The following is a 19,345-nucleotide window of genomic DNA, read 5'->3' on the forward strand; positions in this document are numbered from 1 at the left end:
TCCATGTCACTAATCATCAGAAAAATGCAAATTAAAACCACATAAGGTATCATCTCACACCTGCCAGAATGGCTATTATCAATAAATCAACAACAAGGAAACTTTGTGCTCTGTTGGTAGGAATACATATTGGTGCAGCCACTGTGGAAAGCAGTATGGAGTTACCTCAAAAAATAAAAGGTGGAACTGCTTATGACCCAGTGATTTCACTTCTGGGAATTTATCCAAAGAAACCCGAAACACTAATTTGAAAGAATATATGCACCCCTATGTTCATTGCAGTGTTATTCACAATAGCCAAGATTTGGAAGCAGTCCAAGTGCCCATCAGTAGATGAGTAGATAAAACAGCTATGATACATTTTCACAATGGAATACTATGCAGCTGTAAAAAGGAAGGAAATTTTATCCTTTGAGACAGCATGGAGGGACCTCGAGAACATTATGCTAAGTGAAATAAGCCAGTCAGAGAAAGACAAATACCATTTGATTTCACTCATATGAGGAATTTAATGAACAATGTGAACTACCAAGCAAAACAGAGACAGATTCATAGATAGAAAGCAGGCTGACAGTTCTGGTGGGAATGGGAGGGTGAGGGAGGGTGGAGGGATTTAGCAAAAAAGGGGAAAAAAAGAGAAAATTCTTGGACATGGACAACAGTGTAGTGATGGGGGGGCAGGTGGAAGACGGCATAGAGGGTTTAGATGGTGCTGGAAAAAATAAAAATAAATTAAATTTTTTAAAAAAGAGAAAGAGCAGCTCTCCTCAGGTCAAGAGCTTATCCAGCTTGTGATGCCCTTCACATCTTGCTCCAATATCACTATTCAGCTTCCTGAAGTTAAAAACATACACTCTCATCCTCATGATAAATAACATACAATTCTGTCTTCTCCCCTGAATTGCTAACACTATTATTCCCACGGTAATTAATTGTTAGAACCATTACTAGTGAAACAGTGACATGTTTTGTTGACTTCTTACAAATACCAAGAGAAATGCAATGTTTCTTGTGGCACATTGGTTGGGTTGTTAACTACTTGTAATTGAGCCTGGCTCTTTTGAAAAATAAAAATGACAAACATATGACACTGTAACATATAGAAATTAACACTTAGAGACATCATTAAAATCTACTTTTCTCTCAAAAAAATTGGGCAAAGGATCTGAATTGAGACTTCTCCAAAGTGGACTTACAGATGGCCAAGAGATATATGAAAAAATGCTCAAGGCCACTAATCATCAGAGATGCAAATTAAAACCACAATGAGGTATCACCTCACACCTGTCATAACATCTACTATTAATAAATCAACAAACAAGTGCCTGGGAGTTTATGGAGAAAAGGGAACCCTAGTGTAGGTCTGATGGGAATGCAGACTAGTGCAGCCACTGTGGAAAAGGGTATGGAGTTTCCTGAAAAAGTTAAAAATGGAACTGCCTTTTGACCCAGCGATTCCACTTCTAGGAATATATCCTAAGAATCCCGAAACCCCAATCATAAAAAATATATTCATCCCTATGTTTGTTGCAGCATCTTTACAATAGCCAAGATCTGGAAACAGCCCAAGTGCCCATCAGCAGATAAGTGGATTTAAAAAAGCTGTGGAACATTTACACCATGGAATATTATGTGGCTATAAAACAGAAGGAACTTTTACCCTTTGCAACAGAATGGATGGACCAGGAAAGCATTATGCTGAGTGAAATAAGCCAGACAGAGAAAGACAAGTACCATATGATCTCAGTAATATGTGGAATCTAATGAACAAAACAAACTGATGAACAAAATGGAGCTGGAAGCATGGACCCAGGGAACAGACTGGCTGGAGCCCAGGGGCAGAGGGGTGGGGTGACTTGATAAAGAAGGTCAAGAAATAGCTAAAGAACATATATGCACACCCCATGGACAGGGATAATAATTTGGTGAAAGCCAAGGGAGTAGGCAGGAGTGGGTGGAGGTGGCCAAAGGGGGGGGGGGGGAGGAGAGGAATACTTGCAATAATGTCAACGTTACAAATTTTGATAAACAGCAACAAAAAAAGCAAGGGCCGGTATTCAAACCCCAATTGCACTCCTACCATGCTTCGGAGACAATTCAAAGGGGGGAAAATCAAGAAAAACAAGTAGAGATAGAGGCATCATAATCAAAACAAAGCTCGACCAAAAACAGAAAAACAAAGCACGCGGAGAAGGGGCCCGCGGGGGGGCTCGGTCGCAGCTCGGCGCGGTCCGCAGCGCTCCGCACGGTCCCCGGGGCGCCCGCTCCGCCCGGCACGTCGAGAGGCCCGGACCTCCCAGAGCCTAGAAAGGCCGCGGCGCCGCGAGGGGCGGGGCGAGGCCAGCTTCCGGTTCCTAGAGCAAAGGCCCCACGTGTTCCGACCGTCCAGGCCCCGCGCGACTCGGATCCGGTGGCGCCGCAGCGGCCGGGAGTGGGCGGGAGCGGCCGGCCGCGCAGGGGAGGAGCCGCCGAGCTGTCGGAGCCGTGAGTGCTGGCGGGCCGGGCCGGGCCGGGCCGAGCGGGCCGCGCGGGGCGGGGAAGAGGGGAGCGGTCGGAGACCCCGCCCCCCGGTCCCGGGGAGACCCTGCTGTCCCGGAGAAAGGGCGGCGGCGGCGGGGCGAGGAGCCGGGCAGGCGGGTGGCCGCGGCGGCCTCGGTGTCCCGGCGGTGGAGCCGGCCCCGCGGGGACGCCCGCGCGCCCCCGTCCCCGCGCCCCTGCCGCCCCGGGGCCTGCGTCAAGCTGAGCGTCCGCGCCTCCCGCCGCTTCCGCGCCGGTGCCCGACGAGGGAGGCGTGAGCGGGCCCCGTGTTCCTCCCCGCGTTTTCCCGCCCCGCCTCTCCGGTTGCCCAGGACTCACCCCGCGTTCTCCCGGCCCGGACGAGCCCCGTCTCTTCGCCCCACAAACCCCGGGTCCAGCACGCGCAGACATGCTGCCCCTGAGCGCAGGCCGCGGAGGCCGAGCGGCCGCTGCCTCCCCTGCGGCCCCGGCTCCGGGCAGCCGCCGGCGCTGCGCGTCGCCGCCCTCACCCTCGGCGGGAGTGTGCGCGCCCCGCTTTTTGTCTCGTTCAGCTGAAAGTTTGTTAGTTTGTGCGCCGTGGACACGCCGCGTTCTCTGAGGTGCCAGCCGGCCTTCGCCCTCCGGGGCACGGGGTGTGCCCGCCTCCGGGCGCGCTGGTAGCCCTGCCTGCCTGGGCCCAGCGCGTGGCCCTGGATCGCCCCCCGCCCCGGTCCTGGCCGCGGGCGCCCGGGCGCGCACTCCGAGGCTAGGCTTAGAGCTGTTGCTTTTCTCTGTCCACACTGCAGGTGATGCCCAGGGCGGCCTCGCTCGGAAGGTGCAGGAACGCTAGTGGAGACCCTCCCTCCGCCCAGCTCCTCTTCCAAGCCGCCCTCACGCATGAGCCTTGATCCAGAAGGCCGCTTCGGAAAGGTTGTGGGGTAGCCGTGGGAGGCCTGTTGCTGGGAAGTGTGTGGCAGCAGAGCAGTTAGGACTTGTGGCCATGTGTCCTGAGTAACTTTCTGCTCTTACTAGGCAGCGTAAGGAGGAGGCCGGTTTGGAGGGAGGAAGGGAGTTTTTCCTCCTAGGACCAAACACCTGGGTTCATAGTCTTTGCCTCCTTCTCCTCCATCTGTAGCCCTTTTGCTCCCTTTGTATACACCATACTGCAGTAGACAGTCGTTTCAGGGGCACAGCAAGGTTTACTATGATGTGAGGGGCTCGGGCATTATAGACTGCAGGTGAGGTAAGTTACAGGTTTACATTTTTCCTATTTAATTTGGCACAGGAGCAAAACATACCAGTCCTATACTCTTTGTACTTTTACACGCTCTCCTTTAAATTTGGCCAACACTGGAAAAATTGGATCCTTTCTGCTTGAACCTCAGATTTATTTCCTTTGCCTTAGGTACTGGTTCTCAAACTTACGCATCTTAAGCACCTGAAGGGCTTGTTAAAAACACTGATTGCTGGGGCTGGCCCGAGTTTCTGGTAATAGATCTGGGCTGGATCTTGATAATTTAAGATTCTAACAAGCTCTTAGGTGCTGGTGCTGCTGGTCTGGGTTTCTGACACAGAACCACTGCCTTTGGCCAAACTTCTTCACATAAACCTTTTAGTGGTTTGGGGATCAAAAGACCTGTGTGTGAGTACTTCTGTGCTGGAGACTAGTAATATGAGCTTGTGTGAGTAATTGAACCACTTACATCTGAATTCTTTCATTTGTAGAATTAAGAAAGTATACTTTTAAAAAAAACCCAAATGCTACATTATCTTATGCCAAATTGAAGATGAAATATTAATAAGTTTTTCCCTTAATTTTCTTATTTCTCCTGTTAGGAGCTTCTGTTTTGATCATATAGCTAGCTTATACTCATAAACTAGGCTTTTGCTGTGAATCCCTAGTATGTAAAGTCCCTGATATTTCTTAATTATATATTAAATTCTTTAAGATCAGAGCCTATGCTTTTTCCACCTTCTTTGCCTAGCACCTTGAATTGTGCAGGGTTCAAGTGATGCTCAGTAGGTATTTGGAATGGACAAACTCACCCCATGCCCTCCTTCCCTTGAAGAAGTTTTTTCTGCTAACCCTGTGCCACACAGTAAAGCAATATATGGCTATGCCAGCTGGTTCCCCCAGGAGATTGGAATAAGTACTAATGCCAAATGCCTGTAACCATCCCTGTGAGAGGTTTATTACCCAGAAGTGCTGGCATCCACTGATTCTGAATTTCAGTGTTTCTATATCCAAGTTGGTAGAGAAATAATTAAATTCAACACATATTTATTGAGCACCCTTTCTGCCAAATGTTTGGCAAAGTGTTAGGCACTGGAAATATAAAAATGAATAAGGAAGGCCTTGCCCTGGGGCAGGGCTCACAGCAGGAGATAAAGATGCTAAATAGTGCCCACAGCAACAATGGCATGCTGGGATTACTTCTGCTTTGGACCCTGATTTGGTGAAAACCTGACACTTCTCAGATTCCTCTGGTCCAGCAAGCGTGGATCCCATCCTTGACCATCTCATGCAAGGGAGCCTTGGGAAAGCAGAAGGAAGTGATCTAGGTACAGAGCAGGAAGCATCTGGACTAGAATATTAATCACAAAACTAAAAACCTAGTTAATGACTTTTGAATTGACTGCTCTGAATTATCCATGTTTACACCTCAGGCCAGCCTGTATTTATAATGTCCTGTTATTTTTTATTAAATAATGGTTCCTCTGTGTGATTGGCATTGACCGTGTTCATTATAGTAATTCATCGGATACAGCTAGTTTAACCCAGGCTGCCAAATGAAAGCTGCAGCATTATCAGGATGGGAGTCAGGTGTGATGATTGCCCTTTTCCTATTTCAGATTAGTTTGGGTTCTGTTTTAACCTGGGGCATATAGATGCCTGTTTATAGGCCGTTAACCACCTCTGGGTAACAACCCTTACTTAGGGTTAAAAAGCCTAATTTCATGTTGAAGATTACCCAATATGATCATGATGGCCTTGTATTTAATTCTGGACTCTTAAAATCTGTATTTGACCTCTAGCCTGCCTCAACTCTGTCTTGAATCCCTCTCACCATCCTAGGCTAATACAGTAGGGCCCAAGTACTCAATAAAGCCATATATCCTTGTTCCTCTCAAAACATCTCCTTTATCACCATCATAAAGCTGGATGGTTTCTCAAAAGATGATCTAGCTCTCTGCCTTTAGGTGGAGAATCATCTACATTTCCAAGATGAGTTGATATGACTTGTCAAAGATAACACATCTTTAGGAGGTAGAACACAGGTCACCTATCTCCAAAGGCAGAACTGTCAACTGTTCAACTTCCTGGGCCTTTAGTACACACCTATAGAAAACATTTAAGTAAAAAATAAAGTGAGTTATAATAATTTTATAGCTTTATTTTACATTTTTCATGTTTACATTTACTCTCAGTGATGTTTTTATACCCATTTTATACTTTGATCCTAACCACAAAGTCTATAGAACTTGAGGGTGGATGGGGTTTGTATCTTAGCCTCTGCTGACCTCACTGCATTTCCACCCGTATTTCCCTCTGGATTCTTCCTGGCTTCCCCTCCTCCACACCTTACTCTGTTTCTTTGAAGCCTGTTGTAATAAGCTTTGAGCCACTTCTCCCTCCCCGTGCTTCTCAAATATTTTATGTTGAATCTAATGAAGGAGAAAAAAGTTTAAGTGGCAAAAGTAGTTTTTAAACATAGTTTGATGCATACTGATCATGATGTGTTCAACAGCCAAAAGTCAGTGGATGCATTTCCTTTTTATTTCTCTTGCCTTCTGAGATAAGTTGTTTAGGGACTTCTTGGGCATACTAAGTGTTTGCTTCACATTGCCTCCCTCCCAGTTACAGGGAGGGAAGGGGACTATGATATTGATCAGTAGAAGCGTTGCTAATATTGTTTGGCAGGATTTCATGTAACTGCTTATTAAAGTTGATTTCAATTTTGGCTTTAAGTTTCCAGCCCTTGGAAAAGGATCTTATTTAATCCTAGCTTATAACTGCCATCAAAGCAAGGACTCTTCTGGTTTAACATTTTACTTTTGATATAACAGACAGAAATTTTATCCTGTATATTTTAATTTTTTTATAATTATGATGAAATAACAGACTATTTGCTTAACATTTAAATCTTGCCACCTTTCCTAAAGGATTTAAAGTTGAAAAAAAGAGAACAGATATATTGAGCATCTGCCCTATGCCAGGCTCTATGCTGAGTGAATCTGTACGTTACTTCATTTACTCCTTAGGACACCCATGTGAGGTAGTATGAGCCACATTTTGAAGATGAGACTTAAGGAGTGTCATGTGGCTAATAAATGAGGAGAGGGATCCAGCACTGGGCTCCAAAGCCCCTAACCATTATATGGAAAGCATGGATAAATATTTTGTGTATAGGACAATTAACATTACAATAGAATATTTTCAGTAGAAGGGTCATACTGGGATAATCTTTAGTTTTAAAGAACAATACAGCATTGGAAAGGGGCAGTTAATAATTTTTATTGGTTAATTTCTATTCTAGAACAAAGAGAGGAGCTGTTGCAATGACCTAGTGAACAGTCATATTCAAATTTCTAGGTTATGGGCCTGAATTAGTGTAAAAGATAAGAATGGAGATTGGAAGGGATATAGATGTCTGCCGAATGTAATCATTTGAACTTTTGTAATCACTGTTTTCTCCTGAAAATTATTTGCTACTAAAGAGGTCACCGTCTCTCCTTTAGACAGATAATACATGACTACAAGCCTTGTCATTTAGGCTCCAGAATATTCACTGCAAGTAGTAACATTTTAAGCTAGAGAAGCACATACCCTTCCATTGCCTGCAGTTTTCTGTTCTTGTCAGTAGAATTCAGTTAGGATCTTCCCAGGCCTGTGACACATTCAGATAAGAAGCAGAGACAGCTGGCCAAAGACTGGAGAAAGGTCTTACCTTTTCCACATCTTCCCCCCCATTTCTGTCCCATACATTTTAGAAATACACAATCAAGAGATGAGATGTGGGGCTTAGGCTTGTGAAACATCTCTGCATTCATCGTTTCAGAATCTTCTGGAACCAAGTCTTTCCCTGCACCACCTGCCTCCTGTTCCTTCCCATCTCTTGCCCCACCAAGGAGTCCCCTTCCTCCCTTCATTCTGCTGCTGGTGATCTGTTTGCCTTCATCTCAATTTCTTATGCTGCCTAAGTAAATACAAACAAGCATTGGAAATCTGAATTTGTGATTCTGAAAGGCATTTTAAAATGGCAGCTTTTATGTGGTGCTGTTACATTTTTTTCCTTTGGAAAGCAAAGCTCTGTAATAGCAGAACCCTTCTGTCAATACATACCTCATAGACTCCATAGTAGGGAATCTCTTGTAGCTAATACGATGTGAAAACAATGAGGGCCCCCAGTCGCTTCACTGGGCATGCGTTCTCGGATTTTTAAGATAATAGAGGTCCCTTCATTAAGCCAGAAGACCCTGGGTATCAATTCTGTCCTCTCTCTCTGCCTTGCAACACTGGGGGGAGAGGGGGGTGACTGGAAGCTTTGTCTGGATAAATAGTCATTATTGTAGTTTCATTAAATTACTGGATGTCTGGTTTTGTGCTTATTAAAGTTTATTTAAATCCTCAAAGTAAAATGATTTTTTCCCCAAATGCACAGCTTTGTGTGACTTGCATTTGGATTATCCCAGGGCAGCCTGAAGACTCCTTGTGATGAGCTGTGGTTCCCTTGTGTTGGGAGCCACAGAGCGCTCGGTGTACTCACAGTTCAAGCAGTCAATGGTTCATCCTTAGACATCCCTTGTCCAGCACATGGTTTGCTGGGTAAATAAATAAGAATTAAAAGACATGGTATCCATCCTTCCAGAGAAAGACTTAAAAAACTTAAGTGTTCTGTGTGCTTTATGTCCCTGTCCTCAGAGCTTTACAGTCTGGTGAGTTAAACAGCAAGATGAACAGTTTTTACCGCACAAAAGCAGATACGTATGCTGTGATGTGGGGCAGTGTGGGTGGATCAGGGAGGCATCCTGAGAACACTGAAACTGAAGGTTGAGTAGAGTTAACCAAGTAACGGGGAGGAAAAGGGTTTTCAGGCAGAGTGAACAGCATCTTGAAGTCCCGATGAGAGCATAGAAGAGAGACAGACAGTACTTTGAAGCAGTGACATTTAGTGGGAGTGGCAGTCATGGGCAAAAAGAAGAGGTAGATGCCCGGCCGGGCGTGGCTCAGGGGTTGAGCGTCGGCCTAGGATCCAGGCGATCAGGGTTTGATTCCCGGTCAGGGCACATGCCCGGGTTGCGGGCTCGATCAATGACTCTCATTGATGTTTCTCTCTCCCTCTCCTGTCCTCTCTCTGAAATCAATAAAGATATATTTAAAAAAAGAAAAAAAAAAAAGATGTAGGAGCCAGGTCTTGAAGGGCTTTAAGAATCAAATCATAAAGAAGTTTACACTTTATTCTGTGAACAGTGTGAAGCCATTGGCTGGTTTTTTATGTTAGTAATACAAGCTGACTCCACCACAGCCCAAGGAGATTTCAGGCCAAAATAAAGGCTTCTAGAGTTTGGGGTCCTAATACCTGTGCTACAACAGGGAGACATGAACTGGGGGTGGGGGAGGTATATGTACTTGAACCATCTGACAGCCTGGAGCCTTGAAGGACAGCCCCTTGCTTGGAAATCGGTCCAGTGATCAGTCAGAAGGGCATGGCAGTGGACCTCCATAACCTTGGTAGGACAGAAATCACAGGCACAGGCCCAAATAATACCAGCTTAATTCAGGAACTCGGAGAAATTAACATGAAAACTGATCCAAGATCATTGAAATCAGTAGTGTTTAGGTAGAAACAAGTGAAATTCTATACAAAGAGCTCACTTTTATAACCTAGGGCTCTCAGAACTCCCAGTGTGAAAACAATCTCATTGAAGATGGGCATAACATTTTAAAAATTACAAACTGCCTGAGGAAATAAATCACCTTGAGGTAGAGACAGCAAATTCAATAGTAGGGAAATTAGCATATGAAGATCTAGAGAGGGGACTCTAAAACAAACTGAAAGTGTGTAGTAATAGTAAGTATTTTAGGGTAATGGAAGAGGAAGCGTGAAGAGCAGTGGGATACAGATCATAAAAATGAGTAATACGGTCCTTGAAATTACACACTTGGGCAACAGTGCATTCGACACAGCTGTTAAGAGTGGATTGAGAGCTGTCTGAGGCAGTTCTGTTGAAGCACAAAAGGACTGAAAAGCAAATTTCTCAGGTTACACATGGAGACTGCAGCTTGGTCTGGAGGGGCCAGGGCGGCGATACCGGTGGTAAAACTTGGACCCAGTCACTTGTTCAGCACTTGAGTGCCTGTTGCGTGCCAGTGAGGTGTGGGAGCGGAGGATGTTGTCACTTATTTTAAGGATTCTGGTAATGCCTTTTAGTGGCCTGACCAGGTAGTGGAGATGAGATGGATGAATCTAAAAGAAGTTTAGAGGTAGAATTAACAAAATGGGTGAATAATAGAGTAGAAACAATGGAGAAAAAGGCTGATTCTTCTGTTAAAGTAGGAAGAAAACTTCAAAGTGGAGGTTTATTCATTTAAGTGCATTTTCATTGTGCGCTTTATTGTAGGTATAGGAGATTGAGAAGCAAAGCCCCTTCCTGCAAGGCGTTTCGCTGGAAAGATAAAAGGGCTCTTTGATGTGACAGATACTGTGATAGAGATATACCCAGGTTGCTGTGGAATCACAGTGATTTCTAACTATGTTTAGGGATGGGGGGAGGGGATCAAAGAAAACATCTCAGAGGACGTGAAGCCTGAGCTATGCCTTGAAAGATAAGTAAAGTCTAACCTAGTGAAGGGTAAAGAGTCAGAAGGAACTGCACGTTCAAAAACCAAAGGACGTTTGTGTTCTGTGCATGCGCACACGTGGGTCTGTGAAAGGACTGAGAGGAGGGCGAAGGGGGTAAGATGAGGGTACACATAATATATGGTACTCGGAAGTTTGTATTTCACTTGGAAGACAGGGAGGGTTGATTGAGGGTGTTAACTAGGGACCAGATTTGCCAGAGCTCTCTCTTTGTGACTGGCAACTTGAGAGTAACATGTCTGGAGGCAGCTAGCTCACGTTTGGAGGCAGTTTTAATCCAGAGGAGGACTGATCCAGACCCAGCCTGCAGATCTTAGGGATGAAGAAGAGGGACCTGTCATGAAGAATCAGGAACACCATGCAGCAGTGAGGGTGGGGTGTAGATGCCATGCGGAAGGAACAACTTCCTACAGGCCTGGAAGCCGGAGAAGACCCTGTGCATTTGTTACAGCCAGGGAGTCAGAGTAGGGTAAGAGGTGAAGGAGGAAATGGAGCGAGAGCTGCTTGTGAAGAGCTGCATGTCCTGCTGAGGATTTTGGAACTGATCTTACAGTAAGAAAGTATTTTATCCTCATCTGAGGATATGTGTTGTTGTTTTTATTTATTTGAGAGAGAGGAAGGGAGAGAGAGAAGCATCAGTGTGACAGAGGAACATCGATTGGCTGCCTCTCGTGCAGGGATCGAACCTGCAACCTTTTGGTGTTCAGGATAATGCTCCAACCAACTGAGCCACCCGGCCAGGGTGGAAATTATTTTTTAAATGTTGAGTGATGCAGTTGGAACTATAATTTAGAAACATTTTAAGAAGTTAACTTTGGGGTGCCATCACTGTTCTAAGCACTTCACATAGTGATACATTTAATCCTCAGTAATTCTGTTCGATGAACACCATAATTACCTCCATTCTATAAATGGGGGAGCAGGCCTAAGGAGGAAGAATTTGCCCATGACCTCGCACCTGGTGAACAGTAGAGCCAGGGTTCAGACCCCAACAGCCTGACTCCAGGACTCGCCCTCTTAACCTTGCACCCGAGGTGTTTCAGCCAAGGTGCACATCCAGACCACACACAGTTTCTAAAGATACAGCTGCCTAGATTGAATCAGAATGTCCAGGAAAATAATGTGTGATACTGTTCTGCAAAAGCTCCGCAGGTAATTTCGTTTCCCTTTGCTCACAGTTGAGTGCTGCCAGGATCCCAGTTAGGAGGTTATGGCATGGCCCAGGCAAGAGATGAGGGCCCAAACTAGAGCAGTCTGGGCAAGAAGAGGAGGGAACTGATCCAGAGCCTTAAGAGGTAGATTCAGTTTAATGAGCTGTAAGCAATGGAGAAGAGTCAAAGTTGAACCCAAGGATTACCAAATTGAATCTTGACGTAATGAGTGACAATCCAGCCAAGGCAGGAAGGGTTCCAGGAAGAGGAGAGGGTTGGGAGTAAGACTAATGAATTCAGTTTTGAACACTTGGGTTTGAGTGCCTGTAGGTCTTCCAACTAAAGATGTCTTCACAAGAGAAATGTTGCTTCTGGGGCACTGATGTGCCAGCCACTGTAAGTGGCTTTCCTCCCTCTAACTCATTCAGTCCTCCCCTCAGATGTCTCAGAGTTCCCATTTTACAGAATAAATTAATCCTGGGTATAATTCAGTTCAGAATGAACTTCAGTAAGGCCTTTTCTGTCTATTTCAGCCATGTTGGTGTGTCTCTTCTGAGAAGATACATTCTAGTGTATGTGTGAATGTGTTTGTAGAGCAGACCTTGGTCAGTACCAGTTTTTAGCAGGTGATTATGATGAATCCTTGCTGCTGGCCGCTTTCCTTTTAGGTTCACAAGTCCCATGAAGTAGAAATGCAGTATTTTTCTATGGGTGTGAACATACCTTCGGCCTAGTCATCCTATTGCAACTAGATCTATTGTCAGTATGGTCATGAGATTTGGGGAAAGGAGATTTAGTAGTTTGAGGAAGTGTTACATGTACATGATTATGATTAAACTCATAACTGCTATCCCTGTGTATAATTCTAAGCTTATACTGTTTGTCTCTACTTCTCTACCCCAGGTCCTCGAGGTGCCCAGGCTGAGACTGGGGGGTAATGACAGTGTGAGCTCTAGATGGTGTGAGACCAGCCCAGAGCCAGAAAATGGCTGCGGCCTTGGAACTGGAGGACCAGGATCTGTGGGAAGAAGAGGGGATTCTAATGGTGAAATTAGAAGACGATTTCACCTGTAGGCCAGAATCTGTCTTGCAGGGGGATGACCCCGTGCTTGAGACCTCGCACCAGAACTTCCGGCGCTTTCGCTACCAGGAAGCAGCAAGCCCTCGGGAAGCTCTCATTCGACTCCGAGAACTTTGTCGTCAGTGGCTGAGGCCAGAGAGGCGGACAAAGGAGCAGATCCTAGAGCTGCTTGTGCTGGAACAGTTCCTTACTGTCCTGCCCGGAGAACTGCAGAGCTGGGTGCGGGGCCAACGGCCAGAAAGTGGCGAGGAGGCAGTGACACTGGTGGAGGGTTTGCAGAACCAACCCAGGACACCAAGGCGGTGGGTGAGGAGGGGGAGTCCTGACCTGTGTGATGTGGAGGGGGACCATTTGCTCGAAGGATGGATTTGGGAGTAGGGCTGACAGGGCCCCATAAATCACCCTTTAAATGTAATTGGCTCTGCCCTTGGGTTGCGCCTAGATCCATAAGCCCCATGAGGCAGACGCAGTGTCTGTGTGTGTGAGTGTGATTTTCTTGCTTTTTGAAGCACTTCTTAGGGACTACCTTAAGGCTTTCATCCCCCCCAGGGTTATGTGGCTTTGGTTTTCCTGTCTTTGGATGTTGAATCTCCAGTTCCTGGGGAGGAAGATTTTGTCACTTTTCAAAGGTTCTCAAAAACCTTCAGTCACAGATTCCCACTCAGGTCAACAAGGCAGGGAAGCAAACCACGAGGATTGCTGCGGGTGGGGTAGTGGAGATGGGAAGGACAGGACCTCGGCCCTGCAGGATAGAGACATGGTGAGGGAGGTGAGAGAGCAGTGCAGTATCTGACCATCCCTGCTTTATTCTGGTGAGGATAACCTTCAGCAACTCCCTGCGTGCCCCAGTGGAACTGGAGGTTCCCCTCTTCATCTGGGTCCCTCTGGGAGTTTTTTTCTGTTGACAGCTTCTCCTAAAATAAGCTCTGAGGACAGCCAAGACTTTCCTCCTGACTCCATGGTGACTGGAAGTTGGAATTATTCCCAGGTGACTGTCCATGTTCATGGCCAGGAAGTCCTGTCAGAGGAGACAGTGCATCCAGGAGCAGAGCCTGAGTCACCTAGTGAGCTGCAGGATCCTGCGCAGACCCTGACCCCCGAAGAGCCTCATGAGGAGACCACACAGAGCCCAGACCCGGGGGCACCAGCAGAGCAGAGCCTGTGCCATGAACTGGAGCTCCAGCCCCTGCAAGAGAGCGGTGGGAAGCCTCAGCAGAGTGCGGGGAGGGGGAGCACTTCTATACCAGCAAAGCTGGGTAGAGGAATAACTCATAGGATCCAGGGTGTTGAGGAGACAGCACCAGCTGGAGTCCCCATGAATAGGGCTAAGCTTAGAGAGCAATGCTCTTGGTCATCCTCTTAGCATCTGATAGTTTATAGGTCATGTTGGGATTACTTGAGCTGCCCTTAGGCCACTTTCTTGATTCCCACCTCCCACCAAAGGTGATGGGGGATGCTCAGTTCTTTGGCAGTTATAGGGGTGCACTGCATATTGCTGATTTCTGCCACCTTTTCTTTGTAGAGGTTCCAATGCCCCAGGACCCTGGCCTTCCTGAGGAGAGGAACACCGGAAACCCAGAGATGGTTGCCCTTCTTACAGCTCTGTCACAGGTGCACCCTCCTGTCCCTCAATTCCACAGAGAATTTGAAGGACCTTGTGGTGTTAGCCATATGCTCAATAGGTCAGACAGGACACAAATTTCCACTCTTCTTTTCTCAGCTTAAATTCTTAGTCCTTCACTTGTGGGGAGAGGGGGGTTGCATCTAATAAGATAAATTATAATAGTCTCAGTTGGATCTACAGGCTCCAAAACCCCTTTATTTGCCACTGACCAGAGGGACTAACTGAATGGGATTATTTTGTAACATTCAAGTACAACTTAGACATTGTTGAATGAGGGTTTGTTTTGGTTTTTAGGAATAAACTTGACAGTCATTTGTAAGGGTGACTGCTGCAGAAATGATTTCTGAAATTGCATGGTGTACTCTAAGGATTGCATTCAGTCAGGCTACAACATTGATGAAGACCAACTGTAGTCAGAGCCCAGAAACTAAGCCCTGTGGCTGTGGGGAAAAGGAATAGAATTTGTCTGTGTTTTTAGACTAGTCTTGCTGAAGAAAAAGTCCTGTGTATGCTCTGTAGACATCGTACATGACAAGGGTGATTAGAGATCAGTTGGGGGAAGCTCCCTAGAAAAGACGACTTTATAGAAAGGTAAATGGTATTAAAGCATCAGATAGGGGGTTGAATGATGACTTTTAAGACTTCTTTTGTAAATAAACAATACTGTCAAGAAGAAGAGCATAGTTCTGAGAGAAAGTAAGACAAGGGAGCGGGAGTAGGCCAGTGTCAAAGTGCAAAGTCAGGAAGCAGTGAGACAGGGTGAGACATTTCCTGAAAGGGAGCCAGGTATCCCATTTGAGTTACTTTTGTCTTCTGGGTGGATTCTGCCTATACCAGAGACCTTCATTCCAGGCACTGTGAGGCATCACATTTTAATTGGATCCTGCTGTTGTTTCAGGGATTGGTAACTTTCAAGGATGTGGCTGTATGCTTCTCTCAGGACCAGTGGAGTGATCTGGATCCAACACAGAAAGAGTTCTATGGAGAATATGTCTTGGAAGAAGACTGTGGAATTGTGGTCTCCTTGTGTAAGGAAGTTTAAGTGTTTCTAGAGTGTTCTGAGCACAGAGACCTTTCTCCTGTTGGAAATTATGGGGCCCTAGAGCTTAGACTGTATGTACCACACTTCTCTTATGCCTGCCCCACCAATGAGATTGAAGGATTAGCTGAGTAAGATGATATCCTTCTAAGTTAAAGAGAAGAGAAAATGCTTAGAAAGTAGTTGGAAACTTCTAATAAGAAAATCAAGTTATAATATTATAGCTTTAATATATTTGAGGTAAGCATGAGTTTTAAAACAAGCAATAAAAGTTGGAGATAATGTACTTATTTGAATATGGGAAAAGAGAGTAGCATTTACAGTTGTATAATTACTGGGTTATAGGTAAAAGGCAAAAGCTGTACAGTACTTAGTTGGGAGTGCTCAAGCTAAAGAGACCAAAGATTTGATCAACTGACCTGGCTCATCTGCTTTTAACATGGCATTGTTTAACCAATCGTAATGTCCTATTTCCCCTCTCAAACAGCATTTCCAATCCCCAGGCTCGATGAGATCTCCCACGTTAGAGAAGAAGAGCCTTTGGTTCCAGATATTCTAGAGCCTCAAGAGCCAGAAATTCTGAGTTTTACCTACACAGGTGAGGAAAGACAAAGGGAATCTTCCTCCCTTGAGCTGGTGGTTCTTTCAGTCAGTGCTCCTCTCTCCCCGTGGGGTACTGCCCTCATTGGTTCTTGTGGTTTGCCAGGCAGTACCACCGTCTGCCTCTAAACACCAAATTCTCCGATCCTTTTCCTCCTCTTACCCTTCCCAGCATTCGTTTGAGGTCTGTGTAATACAAAATGGCGAAAGGAAAAAAGTCAGGACTTTTGGAATTGCATCTAAACCGTTTATTAAGCAGTTCAGTTAAACTCTAGATCCTCAGTCTCCACATTTGTGAAATGAAGATGATATTTGTCCAAATTAAGGCTATTGACAGCTTGAGATAACATAAAGTGCCTGGCATATGATGGGCATTCAGATGACTATTTCCTTTTTTCCCCCACATCTAGTTATGAAATATGGGCTTCTCACTGTGTGGTCTGGGCCTTCCAGAACTCTGTTTTAAAATCCCCCCATTATGTAGAAGGCATCATTACCTCTGTAATTTTCTCTTTTCACCCTCTCTTCAGGAGATAGGAGTGAAGATGAGGAAGAGTTTCTTGAGCAAGAAGATCTGAATTTGGAGGATCTACACATGTCTGTTTTAGGAGATCCAGAAATCCACCAGACTCCAGATTGGGAAATAGTCTTTGAGGATGATCCAGGTAGACTTGATGAAAGAAGATTTGATACAGATATTTCTCAAGTTAATAGTTTAACTGATCTTCGGGAAACTATACCTATTTACCCCCTGTTAGGGAGACCTCATGGCTGTCCTATATGTGGAAAAAGTTTCACATGTAACTCCCACCTTGTTAGACACCTGAGAACTCACACAGGAGAAAAACCCTATAAATGTATGGAGTGTGGAAAAAGTTACACACGGAGCTCACATCTTGCCAGACACCAAAAGATTCACAAACTGGACACCTCTTATAAATTTCCCCTAAACCAGAAGAATTTGAATGAAACCCCCCCTCTGGTCCCAGCTGAGAAAACACCTGTTGAGAAGCCCTATAGATGCGATGATTGTGGAAAACACTTCCGTTGGACTTCAGACCTTGTCAGGCATCAGAGGACACATACGGGAGAAAAACCCTTCTTCTGTACTATTTGTGGCAAAAGCTTCAGCCAGAAATCTGTGTTAACAACGCACCAAAGAATCCACCTTGGAGGCAAACCCTACTTGTGTGGAGAGTGTGGAGAGGACTTCAGTGACCACAGGCGGTACATGGCACACCGGAAGATTCATGCCGCTGAAGAGCTCTATCTCTGTAGTGAGTGTGGGCGATGCTTCAGCCATAGTGCTGCATTTGCCAAGCACCTGAGAGGACATGCCTCAGTGAGGCCCTGCCGATGCAATGAATGTGGGAAAAGCTTCAGTCGGAGGGACCACCTCGTCAGGCATCAAAGAACACACACTGGCGAGAAACCATTCACATGCCCTACCTGTGGAAAGAGCTTCAGCAGAGGCTATCACTTAATCAGGCATCAGAGGACCCACTCAGGAAAGACCTCCTAGCTAGGACCCCATGTTAGGAGATCTACATTCAGCCCCAACCCAGGGATAGGCTAGGAGAAGCGCTCTGGTCATCCTGGGGAGACCTTTACTAGGGAGTCTCCCTGACTTGCCCAGATTGACATAACCTCTTCCCACAATTAACTAAACCCTCCTGGGCAGAACCTCCCAACTTCTCCTTAAGGAGCTATTTTGCCCAAAGTACAACCTGAATTGAGGTTTCTCCTTGACTGCAGTGCTCCTGCCTCTCCTGTGGGTATGAGGTAAGAGAATTAGAAGTTTTAAGAGTTGCGGTTAATGTTTTCCCAAAAATGGGCTGTTAGATATCCTAAAGACTACTCAACAGCCTCAACTTAAAGTTGCCCGGGACAACAACTTAAGTTTGGTAAGGCACCAGCCTGTGGGCTCTCCTTACTGGGCTCAGATCTTAAAGCACACAGCCCTGAACTCAAGGCCAGATATTTGCAAACTGATTGCTTTGCCACCCATTCACAGGATAACTACATCTCACTGACTCACTTCCTCACCATGCACTTTCCTTGATACTGGGGAGAGATGGGAGAAGTGTTGGGGTGAAAACCTCAAAACTGCTTCCCATGGACCTTGTCAGGGAGCTCTGTTCCCCACTGTCAGTGACCCCAGGTACCAGACGCTGCTGAAAAGGAGGCCTTGTCAGAAGCCTCTTTCCTTGTGGGTGTTTTTTTTCCTGTCAGAGTACTCATGCTGTCAGCCTTCCTACTGTTCTGCCAGTCTCAGTTTTGTCCCTAGCACCTTTTTTTACTACAACTGGGATATGGCATTTGGGTGCCAAGGGATTTAGTAAGGCATCATTAAGTCATACTGAAAACATTTACATTCCCACATATGTACAAGCCCACCCACCCCACCCTCTTCACAGGAGTTTGTGAGGGAGTTTTGGAACAGCTTCAACTTACAAAGGCAATATAATAATTACAGAATAATGATTGACTGGGTCACATCACTTACATGAAGAAAACTGGAGAAGTTATGAGACCATATTATGGAAAAATTAAAAAGCTGTTGCCGCTGGCCAAGGCTTTCAAGACTATTTTGACACCTAACCCCCAAAATGCCTACCCTGGTTCTCTGGTATTAGGGAAAATTATGAACCCCAGCACCTGGGACCCTGAAGCATTTACCAGGAGTAAATGGCTTTCATGTATTTACATTGTTTGCTTCTTACGTGATTTCATTCTCATGTAATTAATAACTAAATAATACTATCTCATGGCCCAAGGATCTCTGTTGCCTGATAGAGGTTCCATGGAAGTGAGGCTGAATAATTACGAACCTTACCTGCTTTGATTGTGGGAGTGGCAAGGACTAGGGAGACTGTCCTCCATAAATAGAGCACAGGGTATGGGATTAAAGCATGAGAAAAGGGAGACACCTGTGCCTGGTTTCTTCTGATTTTCAATCCGTGTGTGCCAGTGTATACCAGAGAAATACAGGTGGGATAACAAGGCCGCAACCCTAACAGCTCAACAAGGAAATTCTCATTTTGGTTAGTGATACTCCAATTGACCGGTTTGATTTTAATACCAGTCAGCCATTGTCCTTTGGAAATACATGAAATAAATAAAAGTAACACTGGCAGCCAAGTTCCCTGGTGTCTGAAACTCCATCTTACCTATTCACTTTGCAGGGCTTCAGGTTCCTAGTTCTGAGCATCATTCACACAAAGAGATGAGAGAGTACGGAATAGTTTTCCATGATAGAGGAGGTGTGGCACAGTTAGCGAAGCCACAGGTGGAACATATGCACACAGGTAAGACCTGAGCCTGGAGTTTGCAGAAGAGACTATCCTAATCTGCAAACATTTCTGAACCATAGCTCTACACAGTTTGTTCTGGGGGAAATGTCAAAGCTTAAAAAGATAATTTCTAGCTACTGCCATTTATATGGAAGCTGTTAAAATTCGGGCAGTAACAGAACAAACTACCTTATTTGCT

The 19,345-nt window shown here is 45.5% G+C and overlaps 1 protein-coding gene across 5 annotated transcripts; it reads left to right on the forward strand.

Moving 5' to 3' along the window:
* Positions 1 to 2,356: 2,356 nt before the first annotated feature.
* Positions 2,357 to 18,994, forward strand: ZNF202 (zinc finger protein 202). Of its 5 annotated transcripts, XM_081122817.1 has the most exons (9): positions 2,376 to 2,484; positions 3,303 to 3,426; positions 11,537 to 11,653; positions 12,413 to 12,896; positions 13,579 to 13,789; positions 14,113 to 14,201; positions 15,113 to 15,242; positions 15,741 to 15,851; positions 16,384 to 18,994. In XM_081122817.1, exons 4-9 carry the CDS (start codon positions 12,495 to 12,497, stop codon positions 17,373 to 17,375), a joined length of 1,935 nt encoding a protein of 644 aa, XP_080978943.1. In that variant the 5' UTR covers positions 2,376 to 2,484; positions 3,303 to 3,426; positions 11,537 to 11,653; positions 12,413 to 12,494; the 3' UTR covers positions 17,376 to 18,994. The 5 variants fall into 5 exon arrangements, with proteins under 5 accessions (XP_080978942.1, XP_080978943.1, XP_080978946.1 ...); XM_081122816.1 differs by lacking the exon at positions 11,537 to 11,653 and having other exon boundaries at positions 2,357 to 2,484; XM_081122820.1 differs by lacking the exon at positions 11,537 to 11,653 and having other exon boundaries at positions 15,757 to 15,851; positions 16,384 to 16,471.
* Positions 18,995 to 19,345: the final 351 nt, after the last annotated feature.

The sequence above is a fragment of the Miniopterus schreibersii genome (assembly GCF_964146895.1).
Source record: "Miniopterus schreibersii genome assembly, chromosome: 20".
NCBI classification, from domain to species: Eukaryota; Metazoa; Chordata; class Mammalia; order Chiroptera; family Miniopteridae; genus Miniopterus; species Miniopterus schreibersii.

What these genes read in the sequence shown, in the direction of transcription:
- ZNF202 (XM_081122816.1), top strand. Translation starts at nt 12,495, where the DNA reads ATGGCTGCGGCCTTGGAACTGGAGGACCAGGATCTGTGGGAAGAAGAG. An exon ending in CCAGCCCCTGCAAGAGAGCG is followed by an intron (nt 13,790 to 14,112) that starts GTGGGAAGCCTC and finishes TTTTCTTTGTAG; the next exon opens with AGGTTCCAATGCCCCAGGAC. An exon ending in TCTGAGTTTTACCTACACAG is followed by an intron (nt 15,852 to 16,383) that starts GTGAGGAAAGAC and finishes CCCTCTCTTCAG; the next exon opens with GAGATAGGAGTGAAGATGAG.